General features: G+C 37.5%; 1 protein-coding gene across 18 annotated transcripts in view; it reads left to right on the top strand.

Annotated features, from left to right (window-relative positions):
* Nucleotides 1–18,659, top strand: part of LOC107705164 (LIM domain only protein 7-like) — a 52,099-nt gene that overhangs the window by 23,837 nt on the left and 9,603 nt on the right. For 10 of the 18 annotated variants that reach the window (XM_016508329.1, XM_016508323.1, XM_016508320.1 and 7 more), the window contains 18 exons: nucleotides 1,350–1,545; nucleotides 3,020–3,260; nucleotides 3,713–4,009; nucleotides 4,253–4,534; nucleotides 5,430–5,585; nucleotides 6,954–7,685; nucleotides 9,401–9,430; nucleotides 10,083–10,209; nucleotides 10,639–10,775; nucleotides 11,160–11,799; nucleotides 12,718–12,936; nucleotides 13,286–13,400; nucleotides 13,881–14,042; nucleotides 14,975–15,150; nucleotides 15,259–15,322; nucleotides 15,649–15,705; nucleotides 17,730–17,755; nucleotides 18,025–18,132. In XM_016508329.1, coding sequence (XP_016363815.1) covers nucleotides 1,350–1,545; nucleotides 3,020–3,260; nucleotides 3,713–4,009; nucleotides 4,253–4,534; nucleotides 5,430–5,585; nucleotides 6,954–7,685; nucleotides 9,401–9,430; nucleotides 10,083–10,209; nucleotides 10,639–10,775; nucleotides 11,160–11,799; nucleotides 12,718–12,936; nucleotides 13,286–13,400; nucleotides 13,881–14,042; nucleotides 14,975–15,150; nucleotides 15,259–15,322; nucleotides 15,649–15,705; nucleotides 17,730–17,755; nucleotides 18,025–18,132 — 3,765 coding nt within the window. The remainder of the gene's footprint in view (nucleotides 1–1,349; nucleotides 1,546–3,019; nucleotides 3,261–3,712; nucleotides 4,010–4,252; nucleotides 4,535–5,429; nucleotides 5,586–6,953; nucleotides 7,686–9,400; nucleotides 9,431–10,082; nucleotides 10,210–10,638; nucleotides 10,776–11,159; nucleotides 11,800–12,717; nucleotides 12,937–13,285; nucleotides 13,401–13,880; nucleotides 14,043–14,974; nucleotides 15,151–15,258; nucleotides 15,323–15,648; nucleotides 15,706–17,729; nucleotides 17,756–18,024; nucleotides 18,133–18,659) is intronic. The other 8 variants (XM_016508324.1, XM_016508328.1, XM_016508325.1 and 5 more) reach the window with 8 other exon arrangements.

Genomic DNA, 18,659 nt, shown 5'->3' with positions numbered 1-18,659 from the left:
CGATACCTGTACAATATCTCACGGTTCTCAACCAATCAGATTTGAGAACCAGAACGACCTGTTGTATAAACAAAAAGACGATGCTGTGCCAACTGTATTAGATCCGACAGTAATGTCGCACCACACAAGTGTGAGTAACTGTTTTTATAATGTGGTCACTATTGCTTTGTCTTTTATTAAAGATCATTTGATATGTACTGAGTATTCATGCGTTTTTAACCTAAATCAAAGCAGTATCCATCTATGAAGGATGTAGGCTCTCAAACATACACAACTGTTAGCCAATCATAATTCCCTTGATCTTCTGACATATAAGAGGTCATTGTACTTTAAAAACATCCTATAAGTTTTAAAATTCAAAACGTTCTCTTTAGTCTAAAACAGTTTATATTGAAGCCAATCTGCCAAAACGACAGGTTGTGGAATGTGCCACTTTATGACGTAATGGTGTGGTTAAACCCCACCTCCGCAGAAGAAGATCAACGCCTGCTTCTAAAGCACTGCCTGTTTAGCCCCGCCCACCGATTCGTGCATATAGTGTAAATAACGAGAGAGGCAAACGCAGGTCTATGCAGAGTTCACTTCATTTTACCACGGATTCGTTTACAAACAAGGTACAATTTGACACAGGATTTTCAGAATGATTGAAATGAGCAATATCACTTGAGTACGAGAGAGTATCCATCTATGAAGGATGTAGGCTCTCAAACATACACAACTGTTAGCCAATCATAGCAGTGGGCGTTTACTTCCGAGTCTACAATCTGCCACGCCTATTCAAACAGAGCGTTCTGATGAGGGGGTCAAAACAGGACAGAAAATAACCTATTACTTCTGAATTATGATGTTTTTTTATGTAAAAAAAAAAAAAATGATAACATTATAGGTGGACCTCAGAGAACAGTACAAAATAATAAAAAGGGGAAGTTCATGACCCATTTAAAGAACACACTCAGCCAATAGCAATTGATTGCATTGATACTGACTTTTATGTATGGACGAAACACATTTATTTGAATTTGAATGAAATTTTACAATGCTTATTGTATAGAAGTGGCATCAAAATATTTTTTGTCATTAAACCTGCCATAAAACTGTGTACATTTCAGTTATTGTAGTCAGAATCAGCCATGCAAATATTTGTGTTAATACACACCCATAACAAAACATGAGTTCTGTGTACATGATTGACTTCAGTGGCATGACTTACAATGGAAGAGACAGGAGATTCTCATGAGCAAGACTGACTTATGCACTGATGGAGGCTGTATGCTGTGTTTGGTGTTTGTGTTTTTCCCTTGTGCACGCTGTGTGTTGGTCCCTCACACTCACACCCTTGTGCTTGACAGGCACTAGAGGATTGTACATCACTGCGTGGCAGAGTGCGAAACAGCTCTTGTAGAGATAGCTGGTACTCAGAGAAAGAAGAGCTCTTCCCACTACGGGCCGGACACAGGAGAGAAGACTCTCTAGACAGCCTTGACTCACTGGGATCCAGAACTTACAGCACATCCTCAGACGCCACACTCAAAGGCAACAGTGAGGGTAAGACTTTTCAATCTCTTAAGTCTCTCTTGTGTGTTCTAGCTTGACTCTGAGGCAGTCAGAGATGAGTAGTTGTATGAAAGGTAGAGGTGATAACTCGTTTTTTTTCTTTTTAGAGCAAGAAAAATAAGCTGTGAAGTTTAAAGACCTGGTCACAGAAAATAAAAACTTGAGCTGAAATGTAGTTTATTAATTAACTCTTGCCTATCAAAACAAATACCTGGTGCCCTCTAGTGGTATGTGAGTGATACCGTTTTAAGGCTTTTGTCATGAGCTATATTTTGCTTTCGGTGACAGTCAGCAGATTCTGCTTTGATGGAAAGTGCAAACTCCAGTCCGCTCATCCTCTTTCTACTCCGTCATGGTCTCAGGTGCTCAATTGCAGTACATGAGGAAGGTGCTGATGTAATTAGTATTAGTGTTCTGGGCTGTCTACACGTTCACTGGAGTGAGACATTTTGCTGTTTTTCCCCACTGACCTGCCAGTGAGTCAGTTGCTTCCCACTGCCATGTTTACTACTTTTGCACTGCAAAAAAAAAACATAATTAAATAAAATAAAAATAAATAATTATACAAAATTGTTGTCTATATTATGAAAAAGTTAGAGGTCGGTAAAGATTTTTTTAATGTCTCTTAAGCTCAGCAAGGCTGCATTTATTTAATAAAAAATGCAGTAAAAACAGAAATTTTGTGAAATATTATTACAATTTAAAATAACCATTTTTATTTAAATATATATTAAAATGTAATTTATTGCTGTGATGCAAAGCTGAATTTTCAGAAGCCATTACTACAGTCTTCAGTGTCGCATGATCTTTCAGAAATCATTGTAATCATTCTATTATCACACTTGAAAACGATTGTGCTGCTTAATATTTTTGTGATGCATTCTTTGATAATTAGAAAGTTCACAAGAGCAGCATTTATTTGAAATATAATTTAATTTCTAACAATGTAAAAGTCTACACCGTCACGTTTGATCAATTTAATGCATGTTTGCTGAATAAAAGTAATAATTTCTTTGAAAAAACAATTCTACTGACCACAAACTTTTGAACGGTAGTGTATTATAATTATATCAATTGCATTTATTTTATTTTCCCACTGGCAAATAGTTTTTTCTTGCCTTAAAAAATATAATTTAGAGAGATTTCTGTGTAAAACAGAAAAAAAAAATCTAAATTTTGTTGGAGAAAATTATTTTTGTGCACTGTGGACTTTGTGGGGACCAGCCAACAGTCCCCAGAAAAACAGCATCATAAATATTCTAAATTAAAATCTAAAAATTCACAAAAGTAATTCTATTACATTCTTTAAAGGTTAGGTTTAGGGTTATGGGTTAGAAAACATCATTAGCTCAGTATAAAAACAATAAAAGCTGATGGAAAGTCTCCACCAGGATAGAAAAACAATCATGAGTGCATGTGTGTGTTTATACGCTCACACTCCTGGCTCTCTGTGCTGTTTCTGCAGGTTGTGGCAGTGACCCTGAGGCAGATTTGAGCTTCATGATGTCAGAATATAAAGAATACCGCCGTTCACAGGTCATAGCACCTAAGGCCACCACTCAGTACAATCAGTTCCTGCCATCAAAGGAAAAACAGTCAGGTTACGTTCCAGCACCATTACGCAAGAAACGTGCAGAGCGAAATGACGACAACAGAAGAAGCTGGGCTAGCCCTATGTACACAGAAGATGATGGCTCTTTTACAAGGTAATGGAAGTCTGCACTTCAGAGATCATGGGGGGTTTTCAATAGACGGCATATATTCACTCACTCTGGTGAAAGGTGGCCAATGAATTATGATGTTGTCCAGACCATGCTTGCAGAAAAATGTTTTCTGTAGGTTTGGGTCCTACTCAAAATCTTTTTCTTTAGTCTCCAGCTTCTCCGATTTTTCTCCAGACAAAAAGAAACTAGTAATTTTAAATCCGTCTTCTCTTGAGTTTTAAAAGAGACCTCAGCTATGTCTCAAACTGTGCTCTGATATCTGCAATCTAAAGATCTGAATGTGAACTCTTGGTCATTCACTTTTTCTATATTTATTATCATTATATTCCTTTGTAGGGAGGAATATATAAATGTTCTCAGTGTTTTGAGTGCCGGTGCTTATTTTTCCCACTATTTCTTGGCTTTATGCTTTTGTGACCATCATTGGTGGTCTGTCCCAGTCATGAGAGTGCAGGTTCAGACCCTTCATCTATCACCGGGTTGAAATCCCAGACTGCTGCTCACCCGTCTTTGGCCTATGAGTATGAGAGCAGTGATTCGGATACAGACCGAATGGATCCCGACATGGTTCTAGATGACCTTGCTAGCCGTAGATTTCACAGCCACTCCTCTGTCGCTCCAACCAACTTTGCCATACCCATGAGCCAGCTGGAGGCTGCTGCTATCCCTTGTACTACCAGGTCACAGGTGGCTGTCAGTAATGTGTCCCGGCAGACACTGACCCATCTCAGGTCAGAACTGGCATCATTGACATGCATCTGTTTGCCATTTTATCAGTGCTAACTTTGGGTTTTCTTTGTTGCTGTGATGTCATTATTTTGCTTGAATTTCAACCTATAGCGTGGACTTTTTGAAACAACATTGTCTTTTTAATGTTTGCTTTTTATTTGGTTTGCTGTGCTTGTTAATCATGGATGGTTTGATGTGCATTGATCATTGGCAGAATATAACAAAAATGGCTGTCTTTTGAGCAGCAGTCAATCACAGCCTCTTGAGAGGACTTACAGGAGGCCTGTATCCACTGGTGTCTGCATTTATGATGACTCTGAAGAAGAGGATGACGAGCTTGGCTATGCTGATCCTGTTCAAGATGATCTGTATGCCCGTAAAGTAGGTCTGAGGCCTCAACCGTCTGTAACAGTGCCTTTGGATAAATTTCTGCCCAAGTTCTGGACACCTGAGGAGGATGTACTCGTGAAGAAGATCAAACTGGGCTCCCAGCGTCGGCCTTGGTACAGGAAGATCCAAGGTTTCAGGTCTGTCCAGTACTGAGGCAAAAAAAGAAAAAAGCATACTGTAAATAATTAAAAAATAATTAAAATGTGAAAACAAAATCAGATGAGCAGGAGGGGAGGTAATCAAAAGGACATTAATGATTCTGGTTCTTTCCAGAGATTCAGATTATCTGGTTTGTAATGTTTCCGTTGACAGTATTTCATAATTTTGAGGAAGAAAGAATGGAAATTATTTGGACAATTACAATTCTTACTGCATTCACTCCAATAAGAAGCTGTTGTCAACTTATGAGAGTTTTAGATTTCAACAGAACAATAAAAACAAAAGAAATCACATTTTCATATTTATTATAATTGGAAACTGTTCATGAAAATCTTTTGGATACAGTATTTTTTTTTTTTGTGAAATCTAAATAAGAACCTGTTCTCAATTCCCAGCCCTCTCGATCAGTCCATTAGGTGTTCAGATATTAATTTCTAATGCATTGTAAAGACATGTCTGGCAATACACTGACTCTGAAAAAGTACAGTATTTGGCCACTTAGGTCACACTTAAATTTGTAGATTGCATAGATAAAAAATATTAGAAAATTATGTGGCATCTGCAAACAAATGGTGCTAGACCTGTTATATGGACGAGTTCCACAAAATCGACCAACCATTAAGTATCTAAATTTTGTATTAGTTTTTGTCTTGATTTAGAGCAGTACATCAGTTTTGCTCATACTTTCATATATTTTCAAGTGTGGCTTAAATGGCCAAATACTTTTGGTGCACTGTAAACCCTGAGGTTTCTTTTTGGCTTATTTACTTCATAACTAAGGCTTCTCTGTTGCCTCTCTGTCTTCTTTGTGGTGATGGTTGCTAACCTTTTGCCCCTGTCTTTCTCTGTGCTCTTTTACCTCACATTTTCCAGCTACAAGAAGTCAGGTTTGTCTTCTGAAGAATCAGACGGTGATGTCAAACCCTGGCTCTCTGTACCTACTTTCGCTCATACTCAGTCTGAACCCCCTCCCTCTCACTCCCATGCACCTGAAGGCCTCGCTCTGTCCAGCCACACTTCCACGCTCAGGTCCTTATCACAGCCCCATATGCATTAGGCCTGGACATCTACTCACTTCCCCTAATCAGCTTCTCCTCATGTTCTAATAAATGTATGAACTGGTGCTTAGTAACATGTAGTGTTTTTTATTCAAAATCATCAGCATGAATGTTAATGATCTCACCAAACAAGTGCATTTGTATCCAAATGAAAATGGTGAGAAGGATCATATTGTCAGCATAATATCAATATTCAATTCAGAGATGTTACCCAAAAAGATGAACAACATTGTTCATAGCTCAAAAAAATGACAACGAGGTGGTTCATGTGACTCATTACAAGTCTTCTGAAGCCAATTGATTTGTGTGAGGAGAGGACAAAGCTATCCAATAAGGCCCTCCAATAAGCTGTTCCTTCCACAGAACAAGGACTCAAACAATTGAGACTGTTATATAATGAGTCAGTGAGTTGAGAACCGGATCAGTAAATGCATCATTCCTTTAAGCCTTTTCAGTGAATACAGATGATTCAGTTTACAAATCTGACTTATCAATTGCTTTACAAACACACTGATGTCATTCAAAGCAGCTCTTGAATGATTTGCCACCACTGACTTGAAGGGGAAGATTATCATTGAATATTACTTAAATTTTGGTCATTTCTTCACACTAAGCTGGCTTCAGAAGATGTGGAATATTATGAATGCATTGTATGGACCATATTTATGGCTCTATTTTTGTGCATTTTTGGAGTTTCAAGGCCCGTTCACACCAAAAACAAGAACTATAATGATAAGTATATTAGCACCGACACCAACACATGATAACATTCTGTTAATTATAAGTGCACAGTGTAGTTACATCGTCTGCCGCTTTAAATGCTCAAGCACTTTAAAGTCAGATGGATTTTGATTGGCTCTCAATGTTTTAATCATTCATCAGTTGGAAAAAAAATTGTTCTGAATGTGATTCCAAGAATGTTGTTCCTCTGTGTCGTTATCATCATAGTTGTGGTGTGGACTTCCCTATTCTCATGAAATTAGAGCAATTATTAAAACTTTATAGTTATCGTTATAGTTATCATACTTTGTGTGAACCGGCCTTAACGACGGTCGCTATAAACTCTTGCATGGCCTGCATCATGATTCTTAAAAATACTTACTGTTTTTGTATTTAACTTTTAGTAAATATAACTTTGTATTAACTTTTAGTATTTTGTGGCAGAGCAAATTGAGTCCACATAATGCTGCTGTTACTTATATATTACATGGTTAGCAGTATCCTCCTGCATGCACTACTCTGTTAACTTGCTTAAAGATATTTACACTTCCATTCTCCTACTGTCCCCTTGCATGTTCTGAATCTTTTCTTTACTCTTTTCTCCTTTCATTCACCACAGTTCTCAAACACAACCCCTCACGGTTGCTCAGCAGAGTGCAGGGCTGCATAAGTTAGAACCCCCTGATTTTTGGCCCAGACCGGATCCTGCCTCTGGCCCCAGACTCATAAAATGTGAAAAGCGTCCTCTTCTAGGGCGTGAACACCCTAATGACCCATACAACGTTTCTGCTGACATCCTGCCTGATTTAGAAAATGATGATATGTTTACACGTCGTACAAAAACCTTCCACTCAAGTGATGACCTGGCCAAGTTGAAGTATGGTAACTTCCTGTTGCCTCGCCGCAGATCGGAGGCCGACTTCATGGTGGTAATTCAGCCCCGCCATGAGGGTGAACCCGTTTATCCTGACATTGAAAAAGATGATGTGGTTTTTCGAAGGGCTCAACAGCAAATCAGCAATCGCCCTCTGTCTGGGGCCCCTGATAACTACCACCCTGTTCCTATTCCAGAGGCATGGGCTTTGCCACCAAAACTTCAGACCAAATTGATATGTGACCCAGTTGAACCCAGACAGCACAAATCCAAACCAGAGATTAAACATGGAGCAGAACAGCACCTGAAAACAGATGATATGCTACTTAGGAAGCTAAGGGCTTTAAATACCCAAGGAAAGAAGGAAAGGGGAGCTCCCAGTGTTTCTTTCTCTTGCAGTGATGAAGATGTGCAGAAATGGCAAGCTATCAGAGAGGCCAGCCGTGTGCGATACTGGAAGAGGCTGATGGTGGAGAGGTTAGGTTTCTGAGCCTGCAGAAATGCCTGTGTGCGCTTGTCATCATGATCTCAGCTGTGATGTACTTTTCCCATTCTCGTGTTAACTATGATCTTACACTGGCAATGGCAGATGTTTGTGAGTTTAATATGGGTGTGACTTTGATTGCATGAGCCCTGCCACTTGATAAATGATTGTAACGGGTAGATATTTGGTTTTTCTCTTGAGTTATGTTGGACTGGACTTCAACATTTGCACAAATTTTTGGTTTGATGAAGTCCTGATGTCAAAATGGTTCTCAGCATTGAAATTTAATCTATGATGTGTTTTATCCACCTTATTTTTAACATAAGAGTGGGGCACAGCCATTTTTAATTTGAGTGTGCAAGGCTTTCAGCGTCAACCTCTTCCAGTAATTTTAACTGTACAAAAACAGATATTTGGTATTTGTTTTATTACATTATATTTGTATGCTTTATGTACTTCATTATACTTCTAGTTATTAACCTATAGTGGCTAATCAATCAGAAGTTTCGCACATTCATAGGAAATCGCTTACTTTCATGATGAAAAATAAGGCGGATAAATGGTTTATTTATTTGGTCATTGATACATATTTCAAATAACTTTATTTAAGTTTATTTAATTATATAAAAATAAAAGCATTTTCATTTATTTTAATTATTTATTTAACTATTAACATAAAACATAAAAGTAAGGATGCATAAGCCTTGATTTGTACAGGAACACCAAAGAATGTGACATTTGCCATTCAGATAGAACTTTTTTCTCTTTGGAGAGACATATTTTCTGTGAACTGCATTTTGCTTGTGTTCAATAAAAAAAAAACATAGTTTTGGTGATGAATGAATCTAAGAAACCAATGCATCATGTACAGACTCCACTGCTTAGACTTTCGTTTAAGCAAAGTTTCCTAACAGGCTTTATATGGTATGAGTGTATCCAGTTAAGCTGTGGTGGAATTTTAAAACCTGAGCAATGTCTATAAATAATCCTGTCAGACACATTCACTCTTTACGAGGTAGCTTACAATGCGCTTTAGCTCCAAATTCCCCACACCCTTGTGATCCTGTAAAAGCTGGAACTTGAACCCCAAGTACAAGACTTCATTTGATCAGAGTCCATGTAATGTGGGGGCATTAAAAAGAGCAACGGCACTGGGATTGGTGGGGAATTCTACACGTTTCCAATGATGTCATTCCACAGTTACAACTGTTTGCACATTTTAAATGTCAGACAGTCAGGTCTGTAATCAGAGAATTAACTGAATGTTGAAGCATGACTGTGTATTGTAAAATAAATAGCTATTATGCACTTGATCATAGCTGGAGCGATGTGACTAAGCTCTTGACATAAGCACTACTGTTTGGGAAAAGTTTGGGATCAGTAAAAATGCTTTTTTTAAAGAAATTAATACTTTTATTCAGCAAGGTTGCTTTAAATTGATCAAAAGTGACATTGAAGACAGTTAAAATGTTATAACTGAAATCATTTGTCATTTATTCCTTCACAGGAATAAATGACATTTTAAATTATATTAACATAGAATACGGTTATATTAAATTGTATAAAATTTTACACTTTTGCTGTTTTTATTGTATCTTGATCAAATAAATGCAGACTTGGTGAGCATACAACACTTTATTGGTCAGTCAATAAAAACTGTCAATCATCACACCAATATATGTCATTGTGGTTCTCTTTGGTTCCCTAGCCTGCTCCAGAAAAGCTCTGGTATTGAAGGGTGAGTTGTGGCCTTGTGCAGGAATGGCACGTGTGTGTGTGTGTGTGTGTGTGGTCACGGATGCTGCATTAGGCTTTCGTTTCCTCTGCTCTCCCCTACATTAAGCACCGACACTCACTATGTACTCACAATGCTTTGATCTCCTTGGGCTGCTGCCCAAAGATTTTCACTGCAAAAGCAGTGTAGACTACAGATACACACACTGCTGGCTAATTTAATCCAAATCTGTGTTCAATCGTATCATTCTGGAAAAATCCAGAGCATGAGAAGCACAGGTATTTCTGTAATGCGGAAGTATTGTGCTCTCACAGGTAAGACACATGAGTGGAAGTGATTGAATAGGTCACTCATGGAATATTAACCCATTGAGTTGCCACATAACATTTGCGACAACTCATTAGCTGTCTATTAAAACAACTAATTGTGGCTTGAAGAATATTTGGAACACGCCTGCTGTTTTACTAACCCATCAATATTTTGTCTTGTAAATTTCTGTTATGTATGATTGCTTGATGAGAGCTGTAACACTTACTCATATCAAAAAGCTGAATGACTACAATCCATTAAATCGTTTTTTCCATCCTAATGCATGGCTTTTTCCTTAAGGAGTTAATCTGACTATTAATGTTTTTTGAAAAACATCTGTTTTCAGGAGCAAATCAGTGAGCGACATCACCGACAGTGAGACGAACCTCAGCAACTCGACGATGGAGTTGCGCTTTGAAGAGCTGCAGAAGATGCGTAATCGGATTAAGGAAAATGAGGATAAGTGGCAAGATGTGAGTATCGGATCACATGGCTTTGTTATCGATAATGTTTATAGCTGCAGCTGTTCAGCCTGTGGGTCAATGAAAGTTGAGACAAGTAAGATTTCCTCATAAGGACCTTGACTACTTCAAGCCACACAATCACATCAATTATAAGTAGTCTGTAACTGTTCAGTGGTACTTTGTTGTGTGGATGTGGTTGGACTGAGCTTCAGTACAGCATTTAGGTCTTACAGGCCCTTAATTCACACGGGAAAAGGAGTCGGGAGGAGCCAAACAGGCAAAATAGGACACCGGCAAAATCTAGTCCTCCCTCACTTCTCAATCTGTCCTCGTATATCTCCACCCTTCCCCTGACTGTCCCTCCTACCGCTACTGCTTATGAATAAGCACCTGTGCTCCAGTTATGGAGGCTGAGCGTCATTCTCCTCGTCCCTGCAGGATCTTACAAGGTGGAAGAATAAGCGCAGGAGTGTGAATTCTGACATTGTGAAGAAGAAAGAGGAGAGGGAACAAATCGAGCAAAACACTTCAGGCACCAGGAAATCAAAGACCTTCAAGGAAATGCAGGATGAGAGGTGAACATAAATTCCATTAAATCAAATAGCTGTGTGAAGCTTAAAAAATTGAAACAGTACAAAACTGTATATTTTATTTGTTGATTTAATTTAATTTTTGTTGCAATTTAATTTTTAATATTTCATTTATTTAATTGATATTTCATCAAATGAATTTAATGTTTCATTTAATATTTAATTTTTTTAATTTAATTTAATTTATTATTTTATTTTGTGGTTTACTATATAATGTTGCTGTCGCCGATGCTTTTGTCAATGTGTTGTCTGCTGTTAGTGCGGCGAGTGTAGTCCGTTCTACTTTCTCTGATTCGTCGTCTGCTTAGTGTAAGAGTGTAATCTAATCGCAGTTCTTGTCCTGCCTGTCTCGCTCCTGCCCCTTTTCAGAGAGAGCCAGGAGCAAAGCAACTACAGGGACAGCTTTAACTCCATCACTGATGATGTCTTTGAAGAACCTGTACCCCGAAGCAGAACTCTGCCAGTACGTAGCTACACCATTGACACCCCTTACACCCCCATGGACAAACCTTCAGTACCCTCCATACCATCTCTGAGAGAAAAGGAACCTGTCGCTGGCACTCTGGCATCGGATCAGACAGATTTTTCTACCAAACGTGATCGCTCCAGCCCAGATATCCCACTTAAAATGAGTAACAACATTGTGGAGAGCCAAACAACGACCCAAAGCCTTCTGGATGATCCAGTTCCTGCGTTCTCCAACAGCAACTCCAGCCTGATTAAGCCCACCAGTGCGATCAAGCCCACCAGCGTCAGTAAACCCAGCAGCATTCTCATCAGCTCAGAGTTGATTAGCAGCACTAAGCCAGTCAAAAACTCCAGTGGTCTCGTTAGCTCTTTGTATAAACCCAATTCAATGGATATAAAGCAGTCTGGGCTGGATCAAGTTTCTGCCTCCCTCCCCAGGAGCTACCAGAGATCAGATAGCGCAAGACTCACCTCCGTAGTCACGCCCAGGCCATTCGGCACACAGTCCAACCGAATCGCCTCCCTTCCCAGAGCATTCACGGTGAGTGGACCTGCTTGGTCTCAAACATCATGACCTGTTTGAATGACATTTTACTTTTTTAGTGAATAAACATCTGTGAGAACATTGTGCTACTCACCATACTGTGTGATCAGTTTACAACGAAACACTGATGTAATTATAGCTCATATGAATTATAAAGCATCTAACTAAGTTAGAGTAAAACCGTAAAGTGGAAGTGTGATTTTTTTGAGAAAGCGTACCATCTCATTATGGAGTGCAACAGTCTGGTTCTGGAAGTAAAAAATCATTAATTTTCTCCATAGATTTTTAACGATAACTTCTAAACACACCAACTGTGAGCAACAAAATTGTTATTTAATTGAAGTTTTTAAATAACCGTGTTTAACGGAAGAATTTCTGGAGACAAACTACATTAACTACATCCACACAAAAAAAAAATCCACAAATCAGGGAATCAAAACATGAAAATCACCCACCCACTCCCATAAAGCACTGAGAATGATATAATCGAGTCAATCTCTTGAAGCTATCAAACTACTAAAGCAGTTAAGTCGCAGTTTTGTACCTTTGCCTATTCATGCCTATTCAAATGCTTTTTTGCTTTAAATCAAAGTTTGTGATGTTGTGTTTCACCTCATAGCTGGTTGGTTTATTTTATGGCTTGTAACTCTTTAGCAGAGACATTTAAATCCCTATGAGAAAAATGAGTGGGGCAAAATGCTTATGGAATCAAGGCCACAAAAAAAAAAGTGGATGGGCACTGTTACACTCTCTTCCTCTGTTTGAGCTATTTGGTATTTAACCCAAACTTGTCTCATGGTTAAAATGATCATGATCTATTCTGCTTCATTCACTATAACAGCAAGGACTGAATACACCTTAAATAGCATTCAAATTGGTTGCGAAAATACTTACGTTATTAAAAAAATATTTTAGATGGATGACTCTCTTAAGCGCACAAATGGCGAGACAGACAGCCTCAAGAAGACAACGGTTTCCAACCGCTCTGCTCAATATGTGAAAGATGAAGATACTTCCCAGGAAAGTCCTGTGCAAAGCAGTGACGAAGAGGAGAAAACCCAGTCTCCTGTCCCTCCATTCAACAGGGTGTCCTCCCTGCCCAAATCTCCATCCCCACTCATTCCTCCTAATGAGGTACAGTAAGACTCCTGAACTCACAAATCTCACCTACAAACTTGCAACTACATTCAGTTTTCTAAAGCAAAAGTAAATTCCATATGCAGTGACAGATACACAAGCACATTAAATTATATTCATTACATCTCTGCTTAATCCAGTTCATTTAAACATTTTAAAGCTACACTTTGGGGTCTGGGTTGCCTTTTGTGTCCATTTGGATGTAAATGTGGTCCCACTTCTCAAGTAAATTTTATCCCGAAAACCATTTTATAATTTATGGTCATATTAAAGGAAATACATTTAACATATTAAACCACAAATCACTTTATTTTCTGTGTAGAACTGACCTGTCTGTGTCTTCCAGGTGGACTACAGTGAGATGAGGATCAGCCTGAACCAGAAACCCAACAGCAGCCGGGACTTTGGCTTCCAGAGCGACTGGGACTCCACTGGGGTCCGTGTCAAAACTGTAGTTCCAGGTAAAAGAAAAGTATAAAATCCTCAGGAAAAAAAAAATGTTGTCAATAGTGATCTCATGTGCTGCACAGTGAATTAATGAAGCATAAGGACAGGCTCTACCTGCAGCTTCAGAGAGCTTCTTCTGCTGATAAAACACATATATGTGCTGCTACAGTATATAGGGCAGATTTTTTTCTAGGTTGATTCTGATGGGCCTCTAGTTGCCCGACACAGCAATGAAACAAAATTACATGGCACTGTGTGTATTGCTTGAGATGCTAAATGTTAAAATGCTAAATCACAGAGATACATTTGGCATTACTGTTTTAGTTTAAAAAAAATTTTGAAGATCTTTGAGAATTTTTAATTGTTTTGTGTACAAAGGATATATATATATATATATATGTATATATATATATATATATATATATATATATATATATATACAATTTTATTTTTTTGACTGTATGTTTGATTATGTGTGTGGGATGTGTGAGAAGGCAGCCCAGCACAGCACGGTCAAGTGAAGGTTGGAGACGAGATCCTTACAGTGAATGGCCACAGGGTGGCAGACATGAACTATAATGAGTGGAAGAACAGTATGGCGGAGGCCTTGCAGCAGGGTAGTCTGCTTATGGACATCTGTAGACATGGCAAGAATAGTAAGTCCACACTATCTCACTGAAATAACATTACCAGACACTTTTTCTATGTATATAGCTGACTAAGTTCCTCTGTTCTTGGTTTACCCTGTAGTTAAAGTCTGAATATTCAATAGTAGTAATGTGCACATACAGTAGTGTATCAGTTTATGTTTGTCAGTTGTGCGTTTGGCTTGCTGGTTGCTGGTTTTCTTTTTTCACTCTTTTCCCTCTCAAAGGAAAAGTTCACTCAAAAAAAAAAGAAATACTGTCATTAATTACTCACATATATTTCAGCCTCTATGCTGCTATTTTTCTTCTTCTTCTTCGAAACACAGAAAAAAAATGCTTAAAAATATCTACACTGCTGTAGTGGACAGTCAAGCTCCAGAAAGGACAAAACCAAAATAAAGTACATAAAGAAGTCCACATGACTTGTGTGCACAACTGATGTTATTTTTATTTTATTTGCGGAGCACATCTTTTAGTTATGTGGTCCACTGAAAGAAATAATACCTTTTAACAATAATAATAATAGTAATCATTTTTGGGTGATCTATTCCTTTAATGTCTACCTTTCCCTGGCCTGGTGTCTACGGTGTATGTGGTATGCTTTTATTTCTTCCTAAACAGTGTGCATTATTTCTCATGATCTTAGTTTGTGGTTCTTTATAATGTCAGTGGTTCATATTTTCGGTGTTTACTAGCAGGCTTATGGTTTGTGACTGAAGCCAGATCAGAGGGCATCTGTAAGCTAGTTGGTAAACCTGTTGTGTGTGGAGCTCATTCTGACTGCATGGCAGAGGAAGGTGGTCTGTCTTTCATCCCCGCTATTTAGAAGTATTATCCAGACACATTCAGTTTTAGTATCTGTCTATAGTCGTATATTTCATTTCATAGATGCTAATTCTGTGTTTTTGAAATAAATGGTTTTGTTGACATGCCACAATCAGACTGGGGCAGAGACCTACCTTCCCTTCCATTTAAAAGCCATAAGACCATCAATCTGACCAGTCTGGATCCTCTAGGTCCCTCTGAGCCATACCTCAGCACCAGCCTGGATTTCACATCCCAACAAACCAAGGATACGGTTGTGAAAACTGTGAATGTCAGCTCTCAGCCTGGAAATGTGAGCAGACTATTATTATTCACTTATATGCTACTTAATGTTTAAAGTTGTATTTGGATGTATTTAATGGTTCTTTCCTTAGACTAAACAGATGACCTTTTTTCACAGAATTATGGTTCGAATGGGATAAATGGTGGTTTCCATGAGGATTCAGAGACTGTGAATAATAAAGGTAAATACCTTTTTTCAGCTAATTGCTTGGAAACATTCTGTAAAGCCTTTTTGTAGTTTGTTTCTATGATTGTTTTATTAAATGCATGTTGTGCAGAAAATTTGTGGGGGGAAAATGAATCTTGTTCAGAGAATGTTTAATAGCTTGACAAGAATGCTTGTTTTTGTTTAACTTAAAACAGTGTGATAGCCAAAAGTAAAAATGGGATAAGATATCATAGAACTCATAATAAGGATTCATTGTTAAATCTAGTTCCCCAGGGCGCCTGGAACTTTTTTTTTTCCTTCGTACAAATTCAACTTCTAACATTTTTATCTCCCATGTAGAATCTGAATCCATTACTATGAAAAACTTAAAAAGGAGGTCAGAGTTTTTTGAACAAGGTAACAGAACAGCATCAGTTCAATTCTGGTGCATTCAGATTTTGTGTTTCGGGGGCTGTGGGTAAACCGCTAAGTCTTCATCCTGCCATCCTCCTCCTCCTCCCTCTAGCAGAAGCCCCTCATAACCTCTGTGCTCTTCCCTCTGCAGGGCTCACAGTCAGTTCTCTGGTCTACCTCTGTGGTAAAGGGGGGTTGAGTGTCCACTTCCATCTCGAGCGCTGACATGCTGTCTACAGGAGTCTGAGTACTTAAAAAAGTAGAGGAACCTTGACGAGTAAATAGTGGAAAGTAGCAAAACAGAATAGTTCATCTAAAAAATGGCAATTCTGTCATTATTCACTCACCCTCATCTTCTTCCAAAGCCTCTTAAGACAAAAGGAGAACATGTTTGAAGATTGTTTTCAATGTTATTTTAAGTGTATTTACAATTAATGTGACCTAAAGCTATCAGGGTTCAAAAGGGACGCAAAACGCACCATAAAATATCATAAAAATTGTCCATACAACTAAATTCCAAGCCTCCTGAAGTTTAGTTTTGTGTGAGCAGCAGATCAAAATTTAAGTCAACGTTCACAAATTATCTTCCCCTCCTATGGTCTGTTAATCACTTTGGCCAGATCAGAATAATTAAATTGAACTGATTCATTTGTAAATCCATCTGATTCATTAACAAATTATTCAAACTTGTGAACCAAATCCACTGATTCATCAAAAAGATTCTACTCAAAAGAATTATTCCTTTATGAATCAGATATTACTCCACACAAGAAGCTTTAGGGCAGCTGCCAAGAATTTCTGTTAATAACTTCTTGAAGTGTGGTTCAGAGCTCTTTTTGTTAACTAAAACTAAGGCTATTACATTTTTATTATTATTATTAATTGAAATAACACTGAAGTAAAATAAATATTAGATGAAAAACTTGAATGAAACTTGGAAATGTTGCCTATATAAATAACATATGTTTTATTTAGTGCTAAAATGACTCAAACTAAAATAAATGAAAGATAAATAGATTTTTTTAAACAAAAAGTAATAAAAATGACAATAGCAATAGCAAAATTACTAAAGCTTAAATTTAAACTAAAAGTTTAAAAATAAAAGCTAATTCAAAATATTAATTAATACTGTAACAGTATATAAATAATACTAAAATAATGCTGGTTCTGTTTGAAATGACATAAGAATGAGTAAATTATTAAATAAATCCCTTCAAATTCAAATTTGTCACATTGCCAATGATTGTTGTTGCTTACATCACCCCAGATCACAAAATCTTATTGAAACATTGATGACTTTTGGTTGCTTTGTCACTGTCAGTGTGAACAAACGTTTAAAGTTTTTTAGCTTTTTTCCTTTCTCTTATGTATAAAGACCTCTTAAAGACAGCATGTCAGGAACCATACCAACATACAAAGCACTCTAAATAAAATAAAAAAAATAGGAGACTACAACAGAGGGATAGACAGTCCATATCTTGCTGATACCTGCCACATTAATAAGATATCAGAGAATTTCCCCATAGGTAAAAATGAAAGAATTCAGGATGAGACAGATATGAATATGAGGCTGTACTACCTTCTCACACTCAAGTCAGTCTTGCTGTTTATCCCTGATTATAGGAGCAGCTCAGGGAAAGAAATCAGTAATCAGTGTGGAGTGTGTTGGTATTGTGTTGTGAATGTGAATAGTGCATGCTGTGCTGGACATGGATGTGGGGTTTGGTTTTACTAATAACCAGTGCTTCTGCATGTGATATTGCATTTGAAGACTGGCCAAAGGTGTCATTTGGTTTTGTTTATTGAAGACTTTGCATGTGTTTGTTTATCATTGTCATTGCATGTGTTTCTAATTATTTTATGGAGCTGTTGGGTTATGGGCTTCTTATTTAAGATTGTATTCTATGAGATATTTGGGATGGAATGCTGTTCATATGTTCTCTTCACGCTATCATGGAGGGTTTCATTCAAAATAAAGGCTACAATGTATCTTTTGAAAAGCATCTAATTGTAGCTGGTTTTTGCAGGTGGATCCGATACAGCAATATCAAATGTAAGTTAAGTTTTAATTGTTTTCTTTAATCAAACCACTTTTGTTGACAGGAATATGATCAAAGTAAGTGAATTATTGTATGTCATTTAATCCATAATGCTGCTTAGTGTTTTGGGGCTTGGTTCCAAAAAAAACAAAAACAAAAAACACTTATCTTCGGATCTTTGACAAGACTATGTGGTAATGCAAGATCTTGGAAAGGATATCTGTGATATTTTATTTGGCCAGTGTTTGGCTTCAATAATTATAAGAGTTTTCCACTTCTGTAGCTGCCTATTCCCTCCATCACTACATCCACTGAACGCTACTCCTGGGACCCAGAAGAAGAGCGCAGACGACATGAGAAGTGGCAGAAAGAGCAGGAGCGCTTGCTGCAGGTGAATATTACAGTATCTGTGCTCATGCATTTGGCTTTATAAAGAAATAAACAACATATAATTATGTTAGGTACAAAAACAAGATTTATAATGTTTAAATGAATTGTGGTGAGTTTATTTTTTCCTAAGATTGCAGAAATATATATGCGTGGATGGATAGATAGATAGATAGATAGATAGATATGCACCATATAGATATTTTTATTTTACAAAAAGACAGTGTTATGTGTTTGTGTGTGTGTATGTTTATTTCATATCCAGCACATTTTACAAAATAATTTTGGCAGCTGTGGTACAGAAGAAACTGTAACTTTTACAGTATAAAACTGTAATTTACAAACAAGAAAATCTGAGTGTAAACTAGTAAATTCAACAATGCACACTGCTACTAAAATCTGTTTTGTATCTTTAACATAAATTGACAACCACCATAATAATGAAGGTGGTAAAAGAGACAGCAATTTGAAGAATCGGTTCATCAAAAGTAGCTTTTCCACAAGCTGAAGTATATACTAATATATAGAAGG

The sequence above is a fragment of the Sinocyclocheilus rhinocerous genome, unplaced genomic scaffold (genome assembly GCF_001515625.1).
Source record: "Sinocyclocheilus rhinocerous isolate Xijiao unplaced genomic scaffold, SAMN03320098_v1.1 scaffold4189, whole genome shotgun sequence".
Taxonomy (NCBI): domain Eukaryota; kingdom Metazoa; phylum Chordata; class Actinopteri; order Cypriniformes; family Cyprinidae; genus Sinocyclocheilus; species Sinocyclocheilus rhinocerous.
The sequence above is the reverse complement of the archived record's forward strand: the minus strand, read 5'-3'. Positions and strand labels throughout refer to the sequence as shown.